This window comes from Mus caroli, unplaced genomic scaffold (genome assembly GCF_978045245.1).
Source record: "Mus caroli unplaced genomic scaffold, Mus_caroli_1 scaffold_8, whole genome shotgun sequence".
NCBI lineage: Eukaryota > Metazoa > Chordata > Mammalia > Rodentia > Muridae > Mus > Mus caroli.
In genome coordinates this window covers 142,573,200-142,597,296 of record NW_028227263.1, presented here as the reverse complement: position 1 = coordinate 142,597,296, position 24,097 = coordinate 142,573,200, and the positions used below count along the sequence as shown (strand labels likewise).

At 48.2% G+C, this 24,097-nt stretch overlaps 1 protein-coding gene across 1 annotated transcript; it reads left to right on the top strand.

The window, feature by feature from the left end:
* The first annotated feature begins 1,627 nt into the window (after window positions 1-1,627).
* Window positions 1,628-23,008, top strand: Cacng8 (calcium voltage-gated channel auxiliary subunit gamma 8). Its single transcript, XM_021166087.3, has 4 exons — window positions 1,628-1,995; window positions 18,322-18,405; window positions 19,191-19,331; window positions 22,011-23,008. The coding sequence occupies exons 1-4, from the start codon at window positions 1,818-1,820 to the stop codon at window positions 22,775-22,777; spliced, it is 1,170 nt and encodes a 389-aa protein (XP_021021746.2). The 5' UTR covers window positions 1,628-1,817; the 3' UTR covers window positions 22,778-23,008.
* The last annotated feature ends 1,089 nt before the right edge of the window (window positions 23,009-24,097 follow it).

The following is a 24,097-nucleotide window of genomic DNA, read 5'->3' as shown; positions in this document are numbered from 1 at the left end:
TGTTTTAAAAAAAAGTTGGGCGGGCAGGTTCTAATATGTTGAAGAGAGTATATCGGCAGAGTCACCTGAGCGCATCTAGAACTGGGGAGTTACTGAAGCTGTGGTGAGGTGTCTCTGCGGAGGGCAAGAGCCAAGACATGCTGGGCAGAACAGGAGAGGGCGATTACATTTTTGGACGGGTTAGATATTAGGACATTTCTGAATGGAAGGAAATTGGGGTCTGGAGGGCGTAATCGCTGTGAGTGGGGAAGTCGTGGTGCTCACAGAGCAATTTTTTCTTAATGGAGAAGAAAGCAGTGGAAAAGATGAGTTTGTGTAAGTTATAGGGAGAAGAGAGGCCAGGTGCCAAATGCTTCGAAGCAAGACAGAGTGCAGAGTTTTCTTTGAGTTGAAACCATAGTCGGCTGCTGGTGTTGGAAGGAGATGGATGACAGTACAGGAGGGACTGAGAGTCCGAATGGTGCAGGTGGGGGGTATAGTTTCTTAAACCTAGGGGACTTGGAAATAGTCCAGGGTGCTTCCTAAAAACCCTAGGTGCTCTGACCATTTCTCAGATCCATTAAATTGGGATTTCTCAGGTAGGAATCCAGGCATCAGAATTTTTATTGAATCCTCTGGCACTTCAGAGATGTGTCTGAGGTGCAAGGCTAGTTCCTAAGACACGGAGGCTATGAGAGGAAGAGAGGCCTATTAGGACAAAACTGTGGAAGTGTTAGGACCAGTGAGCAGACATTGAACTCCTGTGAATAGTGATGGTCACTTGGGAAGATTTTTTTTAAGTTAAGGGGACAGTGAGGGATTTATGTTTCCTAAGTAGAGAAAATTATAAGAAGAAATGCAGGTGTCACAGAAACTTTTGGGGAGATTGGTATCCTGCTAAGGAGGAGAAAGAAAAAAAAAAAAGGACTTTGTGAGCATTTTCTTTTTCCTTTAGATGGGCTGTCAAGTGGCCCAGACTGGCCTCCAACTTATTATGTAGCCAAGGACGCCCTTGAACTGATCCTTCTGCCTCTACCTACTGAGTGCTGACATTACAGGCATGCACCACCATGTCCCATTTATATTGTGGCTGGGATCAAACCCAGGGCTTTGATAGGCCAACACCTACCAACTATATCCCCTGACTTAGTCTCTGACAGTTGCTGCTCCTAAGTTGGAGAGATACTAGAGAGGCACAGTTAGAGACATATGAGTCGGCTTTTCTTGAGCAGTGAACCTACAAGGTGCCGGAGTATGTGTGTGGAGTACCAAATGTGAGAGAGCTGGTAATGGGGAGCAGGGGCTCTAAGGAGTGAACAGAGGCAGGGGCATCCTTAAGGAGGAGATAGCAGTAGGGTTGGAATTGAGGGCTGGCTTCACAAGAGAACAGAGGTGATCACAGAGGAGGAACTCAGGGGGCTGGATTATGACCTCTTAGTATATGGCTAGTGAGAGATAATCTCTCAGTAGAATTTAGCAGGCAAGCAGTTTTCGGTAAAAAAAAAAAATGCCATCTCAGAGAACTAACTCCCTCTCTCTTTTGCCTCCACCAGCTGGAGACTATGGCTTCACTCTGACCTTCGCCTCTGCAGCCACCTGCTCACTGCCCCCGGCCCCCTCTGGCCCCTTGAGGCCCCCCAGCTTCTGCCTGTGCTGTGATCCCCCCAGCCGCCGGCACGGCCCCGCCTCCGCTGCCCCGGTGGTGGCCCACGGCCCCCCGGTTGCCAGTGGTGAAACTGGAGTCATTGAAACGCTGGAATGAAGAGAGGGGTTTGTGGTGTGAAAAGGGCGTTCAGGTACTACTGACCACCATCGGCGCCTTCGCAGCTTTTGGCCTCATGACCATCGCCATCAGCACTGACTACTGGCTCTACACAAGAGCTCTCATCTGCAACACCACCAATCTCACAGCAGGTGATGACGGACCACCCCATCGTGGGGGCAGTGGCTCCTCCGAGAAGAAGGACCCTGGGGGCCTCACACATTCAGGCCTCTGGCGGATATGCTGCCTGGAAGGTAGGGTGCAGGAAGGCCCTGGCTGGCCACCTCTGCTGAAGCCTGTGCCTCCAGCAAATCGACTTCTAGTGTTCTGAGTCTCATTCCAAGGTCTCGAGGGGTGTGCTTTACTGCTGGAGGCGCTGTGATTCCATGCATCCCTCCATCCCTCTGTCCAATCTCTCTTCTGGGATTCTCTTTTTATTTTTATTTTATACTGGACTTGATGATGTGTGTGAATGTTTTGTCAGTGTGGTCAACTGTGCACTTCATGCGTGCCTGGTGCCCTTTGAGGTCAGAAGAGCCTCTCGAACTGGAGTTACAGATGGTTGTGTGCCAGGTGGAATTACCATATGTGTATTTGTATGGGTCTGTGCTTTGCACACTTGCATGTATTCAAGTGCCCATGGAAGCCTGAACAGGGCCTCTGATACACACGGAGGTAGTAATAAAGTGTTGTTAGCTGCCTGATATGGTGCTGGGAACTGGACTCTGGTCCTGTGGAAAAGCAGGGAGTGTTCTTCAGTACTGAGCCATCTCTCCAACCCCCTTTAAAAAACGTTCTTGTTTTTTGTTTTTTAATGATACTATTTATTTATTTAGTGTGTGCTTGTTTCAGTGTGCAAATGGAAGGCAGACGGCAACTCGCAGGAGTTGATAATCTTCTCCAACCATGTGGGTCCCTGGGATGGGAACTTAGGTTGTCACACTTGACCACATGTGCGACCTTCACCCACGAGCCATCTCACATGCTTGTGTTGCTCCTTCCCCAAGTCTTCCCTCTCCTGTTTGACTCTGTGGGTTCCCAGAATTGAAACAAAGCTATGCCTTATGACCTCCTCGGGTCTCCCTCGGTCGCTCTTCTTGTAGGTCTTTTCTTCTCATCTGCAACCTTCAGCTTCTCTCCCATCAGGATTTCTCCCAAGCTCACAGCCTGGTCTTCCTTGTTCCCATTTCCAATGGCATCTCCCCAGCCTCATGCCTCTTTTAGCAGTTCCAGGGACACCTCCTTTCTTGTTTCCACTCCCCCTCCAATGCTCACACTCCAATCGTTTTCTTTTCTCTGTGATGCTTCCTGGCTCAAACCCCTCTCCTTGCTAGTCCCCTCATTACCCAAGACCCCTGATGTCTTCCTCTTCAGCCCCTTCTCTAGCCTGCTTTCCATGTCAATAATTCTTTCATGCACATCTCAGGTGTGCCACCATGCATATAGAGGTGTTGGGCTGGGAAGCAAGACTCTGGGAGCCCCACTGTGTGACCACCACCCTTCCTCTCTTAGCCTTAGCACCCTTATCAGTGGCTTTAAATAGTGGACCAGGGACCTGGAAATATCCCCCATAGCACCAATAGGCTGAAGTTTTTTTATTCCCCAGCTTCGCTTTTTCATTCCTCTTCATTTCCATTGCCTCTGACTCCTCTGTTCTGACAAACCAGTCACCAAATGTGAGGAATGGGAGGGCTTTGAAGATAAGTTTGTGGAGTGTTTCATTACAGAAAACCAAAGTCAGTCGTCAATGTATCAAAGCGGGAGAGACCGCTCCCTGAAGGTCTGACTGCTGGCTCCTGGCCAGCCATTATGGAAGATCTGACCCTAAAGGCCTGGGAGTTCTGAACTGACCCCTACTGCCCCTAACTGAGTAGTGTGAACTTTTCTGGATCTGGTTATGGAGTCACTCAGATATCATAGTCACCAGTGCTCACTGTCATCCCCTGCCCCTCTTCTTCTCTGTCACTCCCCACCGTATCCCCGGAGGCTGTGTCACTCACGTGCACACTCTGGCCTGGCCAGGCACAGGGTACAGAGCCAAATACGGGAGTTTGCACTTGGACCCTCCATTTATGTATCCACTCACTCATTTATCCGGATGCTCAAGTACCCATCAGTTTTTATTGGCTTTAAACTGTGTAGCAAGGTTCTGAACCTTTTAACTTTATGTGTGTGTCAGTAGGGGCTGAGTATGTGTCTAGCTCAGTGTGAATGTAGAGGCCTGAGGAGAACTTGTGGGTGTCATTTTTCTCTTTCCACCATGTAAGTTCGTGGACCTGAATCAGGTTCTCAGGCTTGGAAGCAAGAACATCTACCCACTGAGCCATCGCTGTGGCCCCCAGGTTCTCATGGCTGATTCAAAAACAACAAGGGGTAAAACATGCAGATCTCTGACTTTAAGTATCTCCTGCTCTGGAAGGAGGGGGAAAAAGAGTAATGGAGATAACAAATAGGGAAAAAGCAGAAATGGAGAGAGGGAAGCATTAGGCCTGTGCATGTGAGTCAATCAAGAAGTCTGGGAGGAGGGGCTGGAGAGATGGCTCAGTGGTTAAGAGCACTGACTGCTCTTCTGAAGGTCCTGAGTTCAAATCCCAGCAACCACATGGTGGCTCACAACCATCCATAACAAGAAGTCTGGGAGGAGCCAGATGGTGGTGGAAGATGCCTTAATCGCAGCAGAAGCAGGCGGATCTCTGAGTTCAAGGCCAGCCTGGTCTATAGAGTGAGTTCCAGGACAGCCAGGGCTACACAGAGAAACCCTATCTCGAAAACCAAAAAAGAAAGAAAGAAAGACGGCTGGAGGGAGGAATTCCACGTGGCAGTTGACTTTGGTTGGTGACCAGAAAGAAGTGAGGTTAAAGACACAGGGTGTTGGGCTGTGGATATAGTCATTGCAAAGGCCCTGAGGTGGGCGTGAATCTGTGTTTGGCCAACAGTGGGAGGCCAGTGTGGCTGGGACACAACGAGAGGGGAGAGTTGTATGGTCAAGATAATAGGCACTTGATCCCACAGGTTCACATATATGGCATAGAAGATTCAGCTTTTGCTTGGAGATGGGAGCCCTTGAAGGTTCCGGAGCAGAGAAGCCCTGCGAGCTGGCTTAAGTTCTACCAGGATGGCTCCTGCTGCTGTGCTCAGAAATGGCTACGGGGAGGGTGGAAAGGGAGAATGTGGGAGCCGGTGCTTTGAATGCATAGTATATTCCAAAGTTGCCCGTGGGAAGGCACTGCTGATGGAGCAATTATGGCATCTGAGAGGGAGAGCAGGGTGAGGGGTGTCTCGGAGGTGGGGCTTCTGAACCTCCGCCCTGGTGACATTTTGGGACTGAGAATTCTGTGTGGCGGGGGCTGAGCTGTACATCGTAGGACGTTGATCAGCTTCTCTATTCTCTGTCTAGTCCCGCCCACCCCCAACAGTTGTGACAACCAAGATCGTAAATTGTCTCCATACATTATTTACATTCTCGGGGGGGGTTGTGGGGGGGATTAAATATCACCTCAGGTGAGAACCCCAGGCAGTGATGAAGCTTAGGCCAGAGCACTTGTCAGTGGGGGATTTGCTCTTGAGATGAAAGAGCAAGCAGTTTTTATTTAAATTCCTTTATTTTCTCTTACTTAGCTCACTATTAAGGAGAGGTAGCACTGGCTCCATTGTGAGCATGTCTGATTTAGAGTGCTTGGTAAGAAATAATACCGGGGACAGGGGGAGGTGGCGGACTGAAGGTCTTAAAGCATGCAGTGTGGTAGTTACTTTAGGCTTTATGCAGCCCAGAGACAGTGTTACCACTGCTAGTGAAACAGCCATACTACACATGAGTGTGGCTGCTGCCCAGCTGAGCATCGTTCATGGACCACCAGGGTTTGACTTCCTGCCCTCTGCTTTTCTCTTCCCCCTCTCTCTACTTCCCCCTTCTCTCTCTTTTTTCTTTCTTTCTCTCCTCCATCTCTGTCTCTCCTGGTTTGGGTTTTTGAGACATGGTGTCAAGTAGCCTATGCTGACTTCTAATTTGCTAGGTAGCCAAGGCTGGCTTTTAACTTTTTTAGTTTATTTATAACTGATTTCTTTTTTCTAAAGATTTATTTATTTTATGTATATGAGTACACTGTAGCTGTACAGATGGTTATGAGCCTTTATGTGGTTGTTGGGAACTGAATTTTTTAGGACCTCTGCTTGCTCCGGTTGGCCCCATCTCTGTTTAACTCCGCTCCATCAGTCCCTGCTTATTCTCACCCAAAGATTTATTTATTATTATAAATAAGTACACTATATCACGCACCAGAAGAGGGCAGCAGATCCCATTACAGATGGTTGTGAGCCACCATGTGGTTGCTGGGATTTGAACTCAGGACCTCTGGAAGAGCAGTCAGTGCCATCTCGCCAGTCCTTAACTTTGTTGTTGATTTTGTTGTTGTTGTTGGTGGTGGTGGTGGTTTTTTGTTTTTGTTTTTGAGACAGGGTTTCTCTGTGTAGCCCTGGCTGTCCTGGAACTCACTCTGTAGACCAGGCTGGCCTCGAACTCAGAAATCCACCTGCCTCTGCCTCCTGAGTGCTGGGATTAAAGGCGTGCGCCACCACACCCGGCAACTTTGCTTTTTTGTTTTAGTAGGAAATCTATGTAGACTCTTATCTTTGTTTTGTTTACTTGTTTGGTGTGTGTGTGTGTGTGTGCATGTTACACACACATGCATGCCATGGCTACATATGGTCAGCAGGTAACTCATGGCAGTTAATTTTTTTTCTCTTCTTACCGCATGACTTCCACAGTCTAACTCAGGTCATCAGATTTGACAGTAAGCACCTTAACCCAATGAGCCATTTCATTGGCCCAGACAAGATCCTTTTGCCTCTCGGTCTCTTAAATGCTGGAATTACAACATGAATTCCAACACATGGCTTATTGTTTCTGTTTTTAAGACATGGCTGGGGATGTAGCTCAAGCTAGCCTTGAACTCACAACAATCCTGCCTCAGGAAACCTTCGGCCTGAAACCACAGACAAGAGCCACCACACCTGGCTTATCCCCATGCCCCAATAGACTGAACCCAGAGCCTCATTCATGATAGGAAGGTATTCTATCCCTGGGTGGTATTCTCAGCTTTTTTTTTTTTTTTTTGAGATAGAGTCTCACTAAGTTTCCCCCCAGGCTGGCCTTGAACTTGCAGTCCTTCTGCCTCAGTCTCCCAAGTAGATGTAATAAAAGATCTGTGTCAAAAGGTCCCTCTTTGACACTCTCTTCTCAGGTGACTCTAGATTGTGTCCAGTTAGCAAAATTAAACCGGCCATCACAAAGGGTTAAAATATGGGGGAGCTAGAGAAATGAGTTACAGGAGAGTTGAGAAAGGATTAGATGTTTAGTTAAAACTGGGTAAGTCTGTTTGCTGTAAGTCAAAGGAGGTTAATGTGTCAAGGGGCTGATGCAGGCTGACTTGCCTGTTACTGTAGCTATCATTCATGTGTTGCTCAGACAACCCTGCTTAAGAGCTGCTGTTACCACCCCCAAGAGAAAGCAAAGTTCAGAGAAGCACAGTGTCTTGCCCAGAGTCACATAGTTAACACACTGTAGCATCTGGATTGAAATTTAGGTCTGGAACAAGGCAAGGAAAACTCCAGCTTCCAGCCCACTGGGCATTCAAGTGTGTGGAAGGTGGGTCTTGGATTTCTGAGACTCACTCTCTAGCTTCCTTTGTGGTATCTGAAATGGGATAGAGTTTTGCCATTGAGATATAAACCCTAAAGTAAGAAAGAAGGGGCTTGCCTTTTGTCTGCCACCTAGAACAGTGTGACCTTGGGCGGTATGTATATGTTAACACTCCCAGTTTCATTTTCATTATTGCAGAAGGAGGATCATAGTAATGCCTTATTCATAAGTTTAAGGGGAAGTCTGCGTAGATATGAGTAAAACACGTAGTAGGCTGGCTGGCACTGCACATCCTGGTACTGTTGTTTACATATTTCTCTTTTCTTCTTATTGGGATTTCATGGGATTAAATTCAGAATCCTTCCTCCCTTAGCACTCAGCTTCTTTCCAACAGAAATATGAATTGTATATGTAATTAAATTTTCCTAATACCTACACTAAAACAAACAAAAGACAGGGCCGTGGGTGTGCACTGGTAGAGCACTTGCCTAGAATCCCCCATAGAGGGGCTGGGAGTGTGGCTTAGTACACAGCACCTGCCAAGATGCCCCACTCTTACCCTGTGAGGGCTTAGGGGCATGGTTTAGTAGTGAAACACCTATGTAGACTCCACCAATAAGGGCTTGGTTGGGTGGCTCAGTGGTAGAGCACTTGCCTAGAAGTGAGGGGTCTGGTGTGACGTTTCAGTGGTTCGATGGTAAGATGTCTCCCTAGGATCTTCCAGTGAGAAGCCAGGGGTGGTAGGGTGAGGCACTCTGATATTATACAGGGCTCCATTCCCAGCCCTAAAAACCAAAATGAGGTGAGCTTAATATTTAAGCGAGTGTGACCTAAAGACCGCATAGAATCAGTGTGAACCATTAGCCTCTCCGTTTTAGCGTCTTCACGTCCTCTTAGGAAGTCCACTGTCTTTCCTCCTCATAGCCCATGACTATGGCTGCATTGGGGGTGGTAGGGGGTGGTGCCCACGCTGGACAGCTGTGTTCCAGCTTCCCTGAGAACTCTCAGCTATGCTCCCAGCAACTCTCTGGGGACCCAACAGTCTGGACCTACAGTCCCATTTATTGCCGCTGACTTTGCAAACCCCTGTGTTCAGCACTTTGCCTGCCTTATTATCTCATTGAGTCCTTGCAATTGTGCCACAGGGAAGGTATTATTATGGCTCCTGTTTGTCAGAGCAGGAAGCTGGAGGCTTGAGAAAGAAAAGTGACTCAGGCTGGGACACCCACAATGTGAGGCATGTGAAGAATGCACGGTACTGGACCTGTTTTTCATGTGTCCCGTCCACAGCTGTGTGCTGTATGTTAGTCAGGTCCAGGGCATGGGGGTTGGGCGGGTTGTAAAGACTCAGGGACATTTCACTACCATCTCTGGACATAAAAAGAAAGCCCCTATGTAGGCCGGGGTTGGAAGGATGGTTCAGCAGTTAAGAATACTTGCTACTCTTCAGGAGACAGAGTTCAGTCCCAGGATACATGTCAGCTGGGTACATACTTTTAGTCCCGGAACTCGGGAAACATCGGCAGGCAGATCTCTCTGGTTTACATAGTGAGTTTCAAGACAGCCTGGGCTACATAGAGAGATCCTGTCTCAAAAAAAAAAAAAAAAAAAAAAAAAAAAAAAAAAAAAAAAAAAAAAAGGAGAAGGAGAAGGAGGAAGAGGAAGGAGAAGAGGAAGAAGAAGAAATATAATCTTTAAAAAGTAAGAGTTTTGCCACTGGTGGCGCACGCCTTTTGTCCCAGCACTTGGGAGGCAGAGGCAGGCGGATTTCTGAGTTCGAGGCCAGCCTGGTCTACAGAGTGAGTTCCAGGACAGCCAGGGCTACACAGAGAAACCCTGTCTCGAAAAACAAAAACAAAAAAAAGTAAAAGTTTCTAGCCTGGTGGGCTCAGATCTCAGATCTTAGAAGCTAGTGCCTGCTGTAACCGTCACAGGATCTGCTTTTCAGTTCATCGGAGCCTCACCAGAACCCTCTAAAGCCACAATATCATCTTCATTTCTCAGTGAGGAGACTGAAACTGGGCGTCGGGGGGGACATTCTGTTTCCTAAGAGATGCCCTGCTCGGCAGGACTGGGATAGGAGTCTAGAGAAGTTGGCTTAGAGCCCAAGCTCTGTGACTCCCCCGAACCTGGCAGTGGTTAAGCCTCCTCCATAGGATACAGCATCTGTGTGAGGAGGGGCAGCTTCTTCAGCGATCCTTGCCTCAGTTTCCTTGTTTATAAAGCAGGGATCCTCTTAGAGTATCCGTTATAGGGTTGTGCAAAGTATTGAGTAATGTAAATCATCTAATGACCCCGTCAAACTGTCAGCAGTGATGGGGACATAATTAGCCAAGAGGGTATTGTTACTGATAACGTGTTAGATTCTTATTTGTTTGTTTGTTTTTGTTTTGTTTTGTTTTTTGGTTTATCGAGACAGGGTTTCTCTGTGTAGCCCTGGCTGTCCTGGAACTCACTCTGTAGACCAGGCTGGCCTCGAACTCAGAAATCCACCTGCCTCTGCCTCTCAAGTGCTGGAATTAAAGGCATGCACCACCACTGCCAGGCACGTGCTAGCTTCTTTATTTTTATCTTATTGTGTTCATTCATCCATCTAATCTATCTATCTATCTATCTATCTATCTATCCATCTATCCATCTATCCATCTATCCATCCATCTATCTATGTGTGTGTTTACATGAGTGTAAGTGTCAGGGTAACTTGTTATAGGAGCCAGTTCCCTCCTACCATGTGAGACCTGATTATCAAACTCCCGTCATCAGGCTTGGTGGTGTCTTTATGGCAAACCATCTTGCTCACTCTTCCCCAATCCCCTTTCTGTTAGGTTTGCTTCCCATTTGCTGTGACAAAATACTCAACAAAGTCAACTTAAGGGGGGCGAGGTTTGCTGATTTGCCTTACAATTCCAGGCTACAGTCCATCATTGTGTGGGAGTCAAGGCAGCAAGAACTTGAAGCAGCTATTCACATCACAGCCATGGTCAGAAGCAGAGAGCAGTGGATTAATGATTGTGTGCTAACGCTCAACATGTTCTCTCTACTTTAATTGCATCTGTCTGTCTGTCTGTCTGTCTGATTTGGGTGGAGGGGAATTTACACTGTGGAGCATGTGCTGAGGTCAGAGGATAATCAACTTTCTTCTTCCACCACAAATGGATTCCTGCTGTAAAAACCAAGTCATCAGGCTTCATAGAAGGTACCTTTTAACCTGCTGGGCCATCTCGATGTCCTACCTTCTCCACTTTATCTAGTTCAGGATCTCCTGCTCTCTGAGCAAGAGATGGTGGTGCTCCTACCACAATTAGATAGGTCTTCTCACATCAATTAATTTAATTAAAAACCTCTTCTCAGATATTCTTGAAGGCTAATCTTAATCTAGACAGTCCTTCACAGGTGTGCCCAGAGACTTGGGTCCTGTGTGACAAATTGATAATTAGTATCATCACAGTATCCCAGGCTGGCCTTGAACTTGATGCATAGCTGAGGATGGACTGAACTCCTAATGCTTCTTCTGTACGTCCTGAGTGTTGGTGTGGCTTAATATAACCAGTTTATGCAGCGCTGGGGATGGTACCCAGGGCTTCATCCAAGTTAGCTGAGCCCTCTGCCAACTAAACTATGTGCCAAGTCTTTAGTGTGTTTTAGTGATCAGTCTTATGTGACTCTTAACCACTGTGAGGTGGGAGCCTGAGACCATTATCTTAACTCATGGCACCACTGTGAGTATGCTGATAGATAGAATTTACATTTAGGGAGTTGGATCAACTGTTTAAGTGCTTGCCCCACAAACATTAGGACCTGAGTTCAAATCCCTGGCACTCAAGGGCATAGCACTGTAGCCCAGAGCTGGAAAGATAGAGATAGAAGGTCCAGGGGTTTGTTGAGCAGACAGCTGAAGTGATGAGTTAAGGTGCAAGTGAAGGCCCTGTCTCAAAGAAAAAGATGGAGAATGACTGGGGAAGACAGCCAAAGTTGACCTCTTATCTTCATACACACACACACACACACACACACACACACAGAGAGAGAGAGAGAGAGAGAGAATGAAAATTTATATTTAGAAGATTTTTCTTTTTTCCTTCTTTCTAAATTGTGACAAAATATACATGTTATAAATTTATCATCTTACTAATTTAAAAAGTATTTACTTAGCGAGGTAGTGGTACATATCTTTAATCCCAACACTCTGGAGGCAGAGGCAGGTGGATCTCTGTGAGTTCAAGAGCAGCCTTGTCTACACAGTGAGTTCCAGGAAACTCAAGACTACATAATGAGACCCTGTCTCAAAAAAAAAAAAAAAAAAGAAATTTGTGTGTGTGTGTGTGTCTGTTCTTGCTTGTTCACATACTGGAGGCATACCATGATGTATGTGCAGAGGACAGAGAACAACTTTCAGAAATTGGTTCTTTCTCACTTTGATGTATGCCCTTTCTTGTTTCTGCCAAAGTGCATAGCCTAGGTTAGTTGGCCAGTGAACTTCGGGGCAGGTTTGCCATTTCCATCTCCTATCTCTTTATAGCACAAGGATTACAAATGTGCACCACTACATCTGGCTTATTACATGGGTTCTGGGGATTGAACAGGGGCTGTCAGATTTACCCAGCATCTGCTTTCCCCATCTTTATTCAGAGAGAGAGCAGTGATGCAGTTTTCTCTTATGGTGGTTCTTTGTTTTGAGACAGGTGGGCAAGGAGCAGGTTGAGGCTGTGGATGACTTTGAATGCTTCGCCGTCCTGATTACTGGCCTGTGTTCCCCCCCCCTGGGAATCTGCCCGGGTCCTTTGGGTCTCATGCTGGGCTGGCACTCTACCCACTGAGCTTCATCCGTAGTACCACCTTTCTCATTGTTAAGCACGCAGCTCAGTTACACTGACTGCGTTCATGTTGTCCTATAAACTAGTCTCCAGAATGCCTCTGACCCTCACAAAAAAACCATCAAACCTTCCCCCATTCCCTCTCCCCTCACCTTGGTCACCAATGTTCTACTTCCTGTATTTGTGAATTTGGTTCCCCCAGATTCCTCCAATAAATTTTTATTTAATTTTTATTACATTTAAAAATTTTAATTTCTTGTTCCTGTATATGCATGTGTATATATGTAATGGGTGGGTATGCCTGTATCAAGGCATGGGCATGAGGGAGGAAGACAACTTTCTTGAGTTTTTTTTTTTTTTCTCTTTCTACCATGTGGGTCTCAGGGATTGAACTCAGACCTTAAGGCTTGGGGGCAATCACCCTTACAGGCTGACCCATCTTGGCAGCCAAATGATACAGTTTTTGTCTGTGTGGCTTTATTTCACTTAGCATCATGACCTTAAAGTTCAAGCATGTTATGGCGAGTTTCATAATTCTCTTTTTAAAAGTCTTTTATTAGTATATACTAAGGATACACAACAATGGTGGTTTTATACATTTTATACATTCTATTTTGTTCTGGAAATTTCCTTTTGTCTTGTAATTTATTTATTTATTTATTTATTTATCTTGCTTGTTTGAGGTTTTTCCTTTTTTTTTTTTTTTTTTTTTTTTGAGTCGTGGTCATTCTATGTACCCCTGGCTGTCCTGGAACTCATTATGTAGGTCAGACAGGTCCCCAAATTTATAGAGATCCTTCTGCCTCTGCCCTCCTCCCCCAGTACTACGTACGATATTAAAGGTGTGTACCACCATGCCCACTTTGGAGTTGTTTTGAAAACGATATTACGTAGCCTGGAGGATCCAGGAGCTGCCTGAGGTGACCTTGAACTCTTGATGCCCCTGCTGGGAAGACAGGCTTATTTGCGTATTTGCCATCAGCCTGGTTTAGGAAGTTCTGGGGAATTAAACCCAAGTCCTCTGGTGCAGTAGGCCAACTCCTATGCACTGAGCAACATCACCAGCATAATTCCTCTTTAACGGTTGAATAATACGCCACTGCATGCGCACATTACATTTGGTTTGTCTAGTTAATTCATTTTAAGAGAGGATTGGATCATTATTACCTTTTAACAGGGTAGTACCTAGCTATGACTGGCCTTTAACTCACTATATAGCCTAGGATGACCTTGAACTTTTGGTCCTCCTGCATCCTGCTTTCTAGGTGCTTGGATTACAAGCACAGTGTTTGCTGTTCCCACTTTTTGGCTACTGTGAATTGGCGGTCCAAAGAGGGCATCAGAGCTACTGGAACTGGGGTTAGGGATGGTTATGAACTGCTATGTGGGTGCCAGGAACTGAACTCAGGTCACTTGCAAGAGTACGGAGTGCTCTTAACTACGCAGCCATCTCTCCAATCCCCCTAGCTTTAACTTTTTGAGGATTCTACAAACCATACCGTGTCCCACAGTAGCCACACTACACTTTATTCCTACCACTGGTGCACACGAACTCCAGTTTCTCCACATTTTGCCAACAGGTGTTACCTTCTTTTCTGCCCTTTGTCATCTCAATGGATGCAAGGTGGCATAGTTGGCTGAGTGTGGGTGCTGGACACTTACCATCTCAGCAACCAGGGGGCTGAGGAGAGAGGATGATGAGATTGAGGCCAGCCTTGGCTACACAGTGAGACCCTTCTTCACCAAAACAGTGACTGGTGACACTGAATACACATTTTTAAGTTTTAGGTGTGTATGTGTGCTAATGTACAACTGCATGCAGAGCTCATGATGACCAGAAGAGGGCCTCAGATTCCCCTGGAGTTGGAGTTAGAGGTGGTCATGAGCTACTAATGTGGGTGCTGGGTGACAGAACTCGGGTCCTCTGCAAAATATGACATGTTTTTAACTACTGAGGCATATTTCCAGTCCCTAACATCTTTTAAGCAAATTTGCACCACATTTATTGATTGACTGATTGATTGATTGTGTGTGTGTGTGCGCGCGCGCGCATGTGCGTGTGTGCGTGCGTGCGTGTGTGTGTGTGTGTGTGTGCGTGCGTGTGTGTGTGTGTGCGTGCGTGTGTGTGTGTGCGTGCGTGTGTGTGTGCGTGCGTGTGTGTGTGTGTGCGCGTGCGTGTGTGCGTGCGTGTGCGCGCGCATGTGCGTGTGTGCGTGCGTGTGTGTGTGTGTGTGCGTGCGTGCACGTGTGTGTGTGTGTGCGCGCGCATGTGCGTGTGTGCGTGTGTGTGTGTGTGTGTGTGTGTGTGTGTGTGTGTGTGACTCATGCACAGGATCACTATTGAGAGTGTGCACCATAGTGAACATCTGGAGGTTAGAGGATAACTCGGGAGTAGGATTTTTCCTTTTACTAGATGGGGCTTAGGGATGAAACTCAGATCATCAGGCTTGGTAGCAAGCTCCTTTATCCACCAAGCCCACCTACTGGCCCCCCCCCCCAATCTTTTTATTTGTATCTTAGTCTGTTCATTCTTTCTTTCATTACTAGCTCTATGCCCCCTTCCTTTTCCTCTCTTGTAACCCAGGGCAATCTCTAACTTGCTATGTAACCAAGGATAGCTGCAAACTTCTGAATTTCCTGCTCTATCTCCTGGTGCACCACCATGTCCTGTGTATGTGGTATTGGGGACCTTCTGGCTTTGTGTATGCCGGGCAAACACTCTACCAACAGGGCTACATACCCAGCTCTCACTACAAGTATGTATTAAGCATTTACTGTGGGTGAGGCCATGTTTGGGATACTGAAAATGCACTGATGAACATCCCGGATACTGGCAGTCCAGGAGCGTGTGTTTGAACCCTTTGCTGTGAGTTCCGCTTCTGCTTCCTTTATCCATCAGTGCTGAATTGCTGAGCCTTTCTGTGCCTTGTTTTCCACATCTGCCCAATGGGTGCTGTCTGGGGCTTCCGATGCTGTAATAAAACATGATGGCCAAAAGCAACTTGGGAAGAAAAAAGTTTATTTCATCTTACGGTTTGTAGTCTATCACCCAAGGAAGTCAGGTCAGGAACTCAAGGCAGGAACCGGGAGTCAGAAAATGAAGCGGAGACCATGGAGGAACACCGCCATGGCTTGCTCCTCATGACTTGCTCAGCCTGCTTTCTTATAGCAGACAGAACCATCAGCCCAGGGCTTGTACCACCAACAGTGATCTAGGCCCTCTCATACCAATCACCAGTTAAGAAAATACACCATAGGCTTTCCCACAGGCATTTTTCTCAGTTAAGGTTTTTCTCTTTCAAAATTACTCTAGCTTGTGCCAAACTAACCCAAAACTGAGCAACACAGGTTATAACAGATAACAGAACATTCAATTATGTTCCAGGCAGAGTGTGTTAAATCTCTATGTCTGGATCCTACTTTCACATCAACATGAGTTAGATCCGATTTTTTGGATTTTTTTTTTTTTTTTAATATGTGAAGGGACAGATGCAGTTAGTATATATGTTAACAGGGTCACAGAATAAGGATGGTTTAGCCCAACAGAAAACAGTGGAATTTTTTAAAAATTATTTTTATTTTCTGTGTATGTATATTCTGCCTCGATATTTGTATGTGCACTGTGTGCATACCCAGTGCCCACAGAAACCACAAAAGGATATTGAAACCCTTGGAACCAAAGTGAGAGGCAGTGCACCATCTCTCCTGCTCCGAAGTGGGATCCTCAGCGTCAGGCATCTGGTTGGCACATGATGCCAATCTTATCTCCTTCTTTTTCTTTTTTTCTTCTTTTTGAAAAGAATTACTTATTTATTTTATGTATATGAGTACACTGTTGCTGTCTTCAGACTCACCAGAAGAGGGCGTCAAGAGCGTCTGATTTCGGGTGGTTGTGAGCCACCATGTGGGAACCCACCATGTTGCTGGGATTTGAACTCAGGACCTCTGGAAGAGCAGTCAGTGCACTTAACCGCTGAGCCATCTCTCCAGCACCCTCCTTATTTTTCATTAAATTTAATTAATCAATTAGTTAGCTAGTTAATGAGGGTGGATATGTTCTTTCCATCTATGATGTAAATCCCAGAGATCAAAGTCAGATTGTCGGGCTTGGCTGCAGGCACCTTTGCCCACTGAACCACCTTACATCTCCTTACTTCTTTTGTGTGTTTGTGGTATATACATGTGTGTGTGAAGGCAGAGAGGATGGCCTGATGTAGCCACTCTCAGGCCTTACATCCTTGTTTTTTTTTTTTTTTAAGATTTATTTATTTATTTATTTATTTATTTATTTATTTATATGTAAGTACACTGTAGCTGTCTTCAGACACTCCAGAAGGGGGTGTCAGATCTCGTTAAGGTTGTGAGCCACCATGTGGTTGCTGGGATTTGAACTTCGGACCTTCGGAAGAGCAGTCGGGTGCTCTTACCCACTGAGCCATCTCACCAGCCCCAGGACTTACATCCTTAAGACAGGATCTATCACTGAACCTGAAGTTAGACTGGCAGGCAGCCAATCCCAAGCATCCTCCTGTGTCTGATCTCTTGCCCCCAGCACTGGAGTAACAGTCATATGTGACAGTGTCTGGTTTTTGCTTTTTTAAAGTGGGTGCTGGGATTTGAACTCAGGTCCTCATGTTTGTAGAGCAAGTGGTTTTACCCCCTGAGCATCTCTCAAGCCCCTAAGCTTCTCTTTCACTGCTTATCAAGTGTGATAATCAACACAGGAAGCATTTAAACATGTGGGTCTTCACAGCTTACTGCCTCAGACTCATTCTTTCCAGTTCTTTCCTTTATCCTCATTTATTCCCCATGTTCCTTTGCCTGACTTGTTCCAACTTCTTTCTCCTATCTTTATAGTCATTTATTATTCCATCCATCCATCCCTTCCTCGAGGCATCCTGGGAACCAGGCTCTGTACCGTGCAATAATCAGGACACAAGAAGTTAGACCTTAGCCCCTCCCCCTTTAGGAACTGGCAGCTTGCAGAAAATAAAGTATCAAAAAGTCTACCTGCTGCATGCATGAACTACAAGGGGCAGCTCAGGGAACTCTTAGCCCTAGAAAGAGGAACTGGTTCAACGTGTGTGTGTGTGTGTGTGTGTGTGTGTGTGTGTGTGTTCTCGCACATGCGCCCTTGAGCTGTCTCTGCAGAATAACTATTACATCTGCAAAGCCCCACAGGTTGCAGGTAGCTTGGAGTTGAGAATAAACGTATTTGTGCAATTTGTTTTCCTCCAGCTATGCACCACAAGCAGTAAAACAGAATCTGTTCCCACAGATGAGATAGACAGGTTCAGAGAGAGGAAGGATAAAGCTTCAAGATGATCATTGGGTTCTTAGGAAGTGCTATATTTTCGGAGTTCCTGGTTTTTCCACTCATTTTCACCCTTCTTAACAAGCTTAGGCTACAAGGGTGCTTCGACGTGGCAATGGCTAACACTGACTTACTTGCAAGGGAAATGGAAAGCCACATAAATTGAACGGTATTTTCTTCGTTCCCCCTCCCCCTTTCTTCTATTTTCGCTCCTATCTCAAATATCCTAGTCTGGCCTCAAAACTCTGTGTGGCCCAGTGACCTTGAACTTCCCATCCTCCTTCCTCTACCTCTGGCATAGTGCTGGATTACAGGCTTGTACCCTTTCCTCTTTCCACCCCGCACCTCCCCCCTCTCAAAAATATTCTTAATAGAGGTGGGAAACAGGTCTGAGGGGTGCAAAGTTTGACCCAACACCAGTTGGGGACTAGGATTCCTCTCTCTCTTTAAGATAGATTTATTTATTTATTTATTTATTTATTTATTTATTTATTTATTTATTTGACACTGTCGCAGTGTTCAGACACACCAGAAGAGGGGATTGGACCTCATTACAGATCGTTGTGAGTCACCATGTGATTGCTGGGAATTAAACTCAGGACCTCTGGAAGAGCAGTCAGTGTTTTTAACCGTTGAGCCATCTCTACAGTCCCGGGATTCCTACCTTTCAATCAGCCCGGAGAGAGCGAGGACAAGAATAGGGATCTGGGAGCGTGCGTTTGAGTAGGGGAGGGTCTTCTCGGAACACTTAGGGTCGCCCCTCCCCTAACTCTGAAGCCGGCCCCCCCTCCCACCGTCCCCATCCCCTCTCCAGGGTTGAAAAGAGGTGTCTGCGTGAAGATCAACCACTTCCCGGAGGACACGGACTACGACCACGACAGCGCGGAGTACCTGCTCCGTACGTGGGGGGTCAAGGATCCGGGTGGGGTGACAACGGGTGCTGCGGATACTTGGAAGGGGAGGGGCGAAGGAAGGGACTGGGCGGAGCTTGAACCTCAAGTCTAGATTAGTTTCCTAGCCAATCCAGGTCCAGATGCTCATCTCCCGGCCCAGAAGGGCCTAGGGTGGTGATTGGTCGGTTAGATGTCTATAGCCTGACCACTTTGTATAGTAAAGGGATGAAGATTGGCTGTTGTGGCAGTTCGGCAAACTGCAGTCCGGACTGCTACTCCCCCGGGGAAGTCTGTGGTGTGATTGGGCTGTTATCCTGAGAACGCGGCAAAGCCTTAATTATGATTGGTTGCTTTAACCGGGCTCAGAAATCGCAGAATCTGATTGTCGAGGGTTTCAAGAAAGAGTAGAAAAGAACGAGTGAAAAGGGAGAGAGAGAGCGGGATAAAGAAAAAAAGAACGGGGGTGGAGATAGAGGATGAACACGCAGGGAAGGAGACGGATGAAAATGGAGATATAGGCAGGAGAGGGCGCAGAGAAAAGGAGTCGGAGAGAGAAACGTGATATAGATGCAGAAAGAACGGAGGGGAGATGGGGGAAAATCAAATAAAGAAACTTTTTTAAAGGGAGGGGGAAATGAGACAAAAGAACCAGAGTGGCAGAATTAGGGAACTAAAATTAGCTAAGCGGAGAGGGAAGCAGGCAGGAGGCGCGGTGGGCCCGGGGCGCAGCGGACCGCCTGACCGCCCTCGCGCTTTCCTCTCGTCCCCTCTTTTCTTTCTTTTCCCCTAGGAGTAGTCCGGGCTTCCAGCATCTTTCCTATCCTGAGCGCCATCCTGCTGCTGCTCGGGGGCGTGTGCGTAGCTGCCTCCCGCGTCTACAAGTCCAAAAGGAACATCATCCTGGGCGCAGGGATCCTGTTCGTGGCAGCAGGTGAGAGGCGAGGGAAGGGGCAGCGGGGCCCACCCACGAGCGCGGGTGCGTGTCTGCGGGTGCATGGGCGCATGTGACTGCAAAACTAGCCTGCCCCAAGCGCCCCCTGGGGACCGGAGCTTTCCTAGACTCCTCCCAAGTTGTGCCACCTCCGCCTGGGTAAGGTAGATTTAGGTTTAGTCTTTTAGCCTGCTCAGACTGTGAGTAAAGTGGGAGGCAAGAAGGGGAGTTTCCCTAGCTGTTTTAGAGACTCAGCGAAAGGCGTCTGGGGAGGTGCAGGAGACCTGAGACACTTGGGAGTCTAAGGATGGGGAGATGGAACCGGCCTTAGGAAGATAGGGACTGAAAAAGAAAATGATCTGGGTAGATCCTAAACGGGGCTAGACCTAAAATCCTTCTAAACTAGAGGCTCTCAACCTGTGGGTCACAATACCCCTGGGGGTGGGGCACTGAATGACTCTTTCTCAGCGGTCGCCTATCAGATATCCTGCATATCAGATATTTACATTACGATTCATAAAGGTAGCAGAATTACAGTTATGAAGTAGCAATGAAAATAATTTATGGTTGGGGGTCACCACAACATAAGGAACTGTGTTAAAGGGTCTCAGCATTAGGAAGGCTGAGAGCCATTGCTCTGGGCCCAGGGAAAGGAAACTGAAGGCTCTGAGGGGGAAAGACTAGGCTCTGCCTATTTGAGGAGGAAGGCCATTTTCTGGAAAACTCAAAAGAGAGAGGTTATGCAAGAAGCTAGACCTAGGCCAGAATGTAGAGTCGGTTACCTCAAGAGTTAAGGCCTTGGGTTGTGAGTGTGACAGAGTGCACAAAACCCTAGGTTCCATCCGCAGCAAAGCATAAACCTGATGTAGTGGTGTCTGCCTGTAATCCAGGAGAATCAGAAATTCAAGGATCAGCCTTGACTATACAGAGTGTTTGAAGACAGCCTAGGCATTGTGGGAAATCTCAAAATAAAACCCCCTCCCCCACCAAAAGAACTCGGTCTAGGGTAGGAGACACCTAGGATAATAACTCTTTAGGAGCAGAGCTGAGACCCACGCAGTAATGGTAAGAGCGGGGCTGGAAACTGGGGTAGGGTGCAGAAAAGTCCCCCTTCTACACTGGGGATGTAGTTTAGGCAATGGAAACTGAGCTTGCTTAGAGTCTACAGGACGGGTTAAACTCCCTCACCCCTATGGAGGTTAGATTAATGAAGATGGGGCTTAGACTCCTAGAGGGGAGTTTAAACACATTTAAATGGCAGGGTGTGTGTTGTAGAGAGGGGTGGTCTAGATCTGTACAGGGATGGGGCTATATTTAGGTCTGGGAGAGGTATGTGGCAGGGTGGAAGTCTAGCCTACACCTACAAGGCCTGGGGTTTAAAAAACTGGAGGTTGGGGCTGGAGTACAAAGGCCACCTAAGAAGGGTGAACTTGAGGCTAGCCAGAGTGAATTAGGCTACATACCTAGGCAAGGACTCTGTAGTGCAGGGAGTTAGGTCAGCAATGGACAGAGCCTAGAGACTTAAAGTGGAATTGCATCATTCATAGCAAAAGGAGAAGAGGGAGGAACCTGAGGGAGATACCGGGTTATACTTCAGACAGGAGCTGGAAACCGAGCCTGAGACTACCTCAGGAAAGGTAGGGTTAAGACCAGCCAAGGTTGAGCCTAGATGTGCTGGGGCAGAGTTTAGGCCAGTGGAGGCTAGACATAATGGGCAGAACCAGACTACCTGGGGGTGATAGCTAGACCGTGGGAAAGAACTAAGATGATTAGGATAGAGATGAGCCATTGTCAGCCATTGCCAGAAGTCTCAGAAGGTTAGGATCTGAGTCTTCTTGGGGTCAAGGCCTTGACCGCATACGGGTGCAGTTTAGATCCATGTAGGTGAGACTTGTGGAACTGAGTAGAGAGGGGGGCCTGGGCCAGGTAAAAGTAGGCCAATGTTAACTGGGGAATGGAGCTAACCCAGAAGGCAGAGGCCAGACCTCCAAGGGAAGTACTTTAGGCCGGTGGAGGAGGGGCTTAGATTTCTGAAGATAGCGTAGGCCTGCCTATAGGAGCAGACCTTGGACTTCTCGGGAAGAGTTTTGACTCTTGGAGGCAGGGTCTAGATTCCTGACGCAGAGTTAGCTCATTGGAGTGGTACTTAAACTTCGTAGGGGTGAAGTTCAAACCAATGACAGCGGGGCTTAGACTCCTTTACTTTAGTTCAGTAAAGGTGAGACTTAAGCTCTTGGGTAGAGTTTAGCAGGCAGGGTTTAACTGCTGGGTAGGGTTTAGGCCAATGGGGCAGGACTCAGATTGCTGGAGTAGAATTTAGCCCAGCAGAAATACGGATGGAGTTAGATTACTGGATAAGGATTTAAGACTCCTTGGTGGAATTTAGTCCAGTAGAGATAGCTCTTAGCCTCTTAGACTAGTGGAGTACTTAGACTCCCAATGCAGGTGAGACTTAGACCAGGTGGGCAGGACTTAAGACTCTTGAGTTGGAGTTTAACCCAGTGGGATCAAGGTTTAGACACTTTGAGTAGTTTTTAGTCCAGTGGGTCTCGGGGCTTAGACTCCTCGGGTGGAATTTAGCCAGAGGAATACCTGGCTTAGAGTCTTGGGGCTTTAAGACAGTTGGTAGTGCTGGAGCCCTGGCGGCCTTGAGGCTCCCACGTGACCGTCTCCATCCAGGCTTGAGCAACATCATCGGGGTGATTGTGTACATATCGGCCAACGCGGGCGAGCCAGGCCCCAAGAGGGACGAGGAGAAGAAAAACCACTACTCGTACGGCTGGTCCTTCTACTTCGGCGGGCTGTCCTTCATCCTGGCTGAGGTGATCGGCGTACTGGCCGTCAACATTTACATCGAGCGCAGCCGCGAGGCACACTGCCAATCACGCTCGGACCTGCTCAAGGCCGGCGGCGGCGCGGGCGGCAGTGGCGGGAGCGGCCCCTCGGCCATCCTCCGTCTGCCCAGTTACCGCTTCCGCTACCGCCGCCGCTCCCGCTCCAGCTCCCGAGGCTCCAGCGAGGCGTCGCCATCCCGGGATGCGTCTCCCGGCGGCCCCGGGGGCCCGGGCTTCGCCTCCACGGACATCTCCATGTACACGCTCAGCCGCGACCCGTCCAAGGGCAGCGTGGCTGCGGGGCTGGCGAGCGCCGGTGGCGGCGGCAGCGGTGCCGGCGTGGGTGCCTACGGCGGGGCGGCCGGGGCGGCGGGGGGCAGCGGGGCGGGCTCGGAGCGGGACCGCGGGAGCTCGGCGGGCTTCCTCACGCTGCACAACGCCTTCCCCAAGGAAGCGGCGTCCGGCGTCACGGTCACAGTCACCGGACCGCCCGCTGCACCCGCGCCCGCGCCCGCGCCGCCCGCTCCTGCAGCGCCCGCGCCCGGGACCCTGTCCAAAGAGGCCGCGGCGTCCAACACCAACACGCTCAACAGGAAAACCACGCCCGTGTAGGGGCGTGCGCCCTCGCGGGGAGTCGGGGGGCGTGTCCGGGGCGCGTGCGCGGGCGCGCGTGCAACGAGGCCGCCGGATCAGGGTGCCCCCCAGGTCTATCCCCGCGAGCGCGCTGGACACCGCTGGGCTTTCTAGCCCCTCTCCGCACCCTCTACCCGCCCCTGGGGCGTGGGGAACCCCGTCACGCTCCGAAGCAGGGACCCTTGGGGAGGGGGACGGGACGGGAAAGGGGTTCCAGCGTGGGAGCGCTGTGTTTTATTTTTGTGTTGGGAAGATTTCAGGGGAGGGAGGGAGGGCCCGTGGTGTTTTTTGCAGTTTTGAGATGTTTTCTTTTTAAATGTTTTGCTGTGTGCATGTGGGGGCGGGGCGGGGGGAGGGGAGGGAGGGACTCCCAGCCCAGCCCAGCCCAGCCCAGCCCAGCCCAACTCCTGGAGAGGGGCACATAACACATGAATATAGGGTTACATCTACAACTATATATACACATGTTCTGTATAAAGAGACCAGCAGAAGGCAAAGGCCAAGGGAGAGACGCGCTCACATTTAGTTCACTTTTTCATCTTTCAACAAGGGCTTATTAAGCACCTACTGTGTACCAGGTGATGGTACAGAAGGTGGTGCTAGAGAGGAGGGGACATAAACGCAAGGCGCATCCGTTCATTCATTCCTGGAAATTTTATGTGTGTGCGCGCGCATAATCGCTAGGCATTGTACCCACCATTGAACACACAGAAAGGAAGAAAATAGGGTTCCTGGCATCTTCAGAGAGTTCACATCTTGTACTTGAGACAACCATTAATCACAAAATCACATACATACCCAGTAAATGACACTTAGAAATGTAGAGGCCCTCTGGGGCTGTAGCTCAGTTTATAGAGTGCTTGCCTAACACAAGTCCTGCGTTCCATTCCCAGCACCGCATACACTAGGCACTGGGGTAAACACCGCTAATTCCAGCACTTGGAAGGTGAATGGATGGTCGGGAGTTCAAGGTCATCCTGGGCTGTATATTTGTATATTGAAGTTGAGGCCAGCCTGAACGACGAGACTCTTGCATTTTAAAAAAGGTACAATTTTCAGGTTGGGGGTCTGAGATGCTACAGAGTGTCCCAAGAAGGGGTAATTAACTTGGGGTTTTTTTTGGGGGGGGGAGATAATTAACTCAGGATTTTGTCATGACAAAAAATGGTACTAGCCAGTCAGATCTCAGGTGAGGCAGAGAATTTAACATATCAAGGTCCTGGGGACAGGAAGACACTTCCAGGCTGTGAAATATCTGCTTTGGTTGGGCAAAGAGCCTGGAGACAAACTGGTTCAAGA

Coding starts and splice junctions, on each gene's coding strand:
- Cacng8 (XM_021166087.3), top strand. CDS start 1,818: ATGACCATCGCCATCAGCACTGACTACTGGCTCTACACAAGAGCTCTC. Junction 1,996..18,321: donor GCGGATATGCTGCCTGGAAG/GTAGGGTGCAGG, acceptor TCCCCTCTCCAG/GGTTGAAAAGAGGTGTCTGC. Junction 18,406..19,190: donor CAGCGCGGAGTACCTGCTCC/GTACGTGGGGGG, acceptor CTTTTCCCCTAG/GAGTAGTCCGGGCTTCCAGC.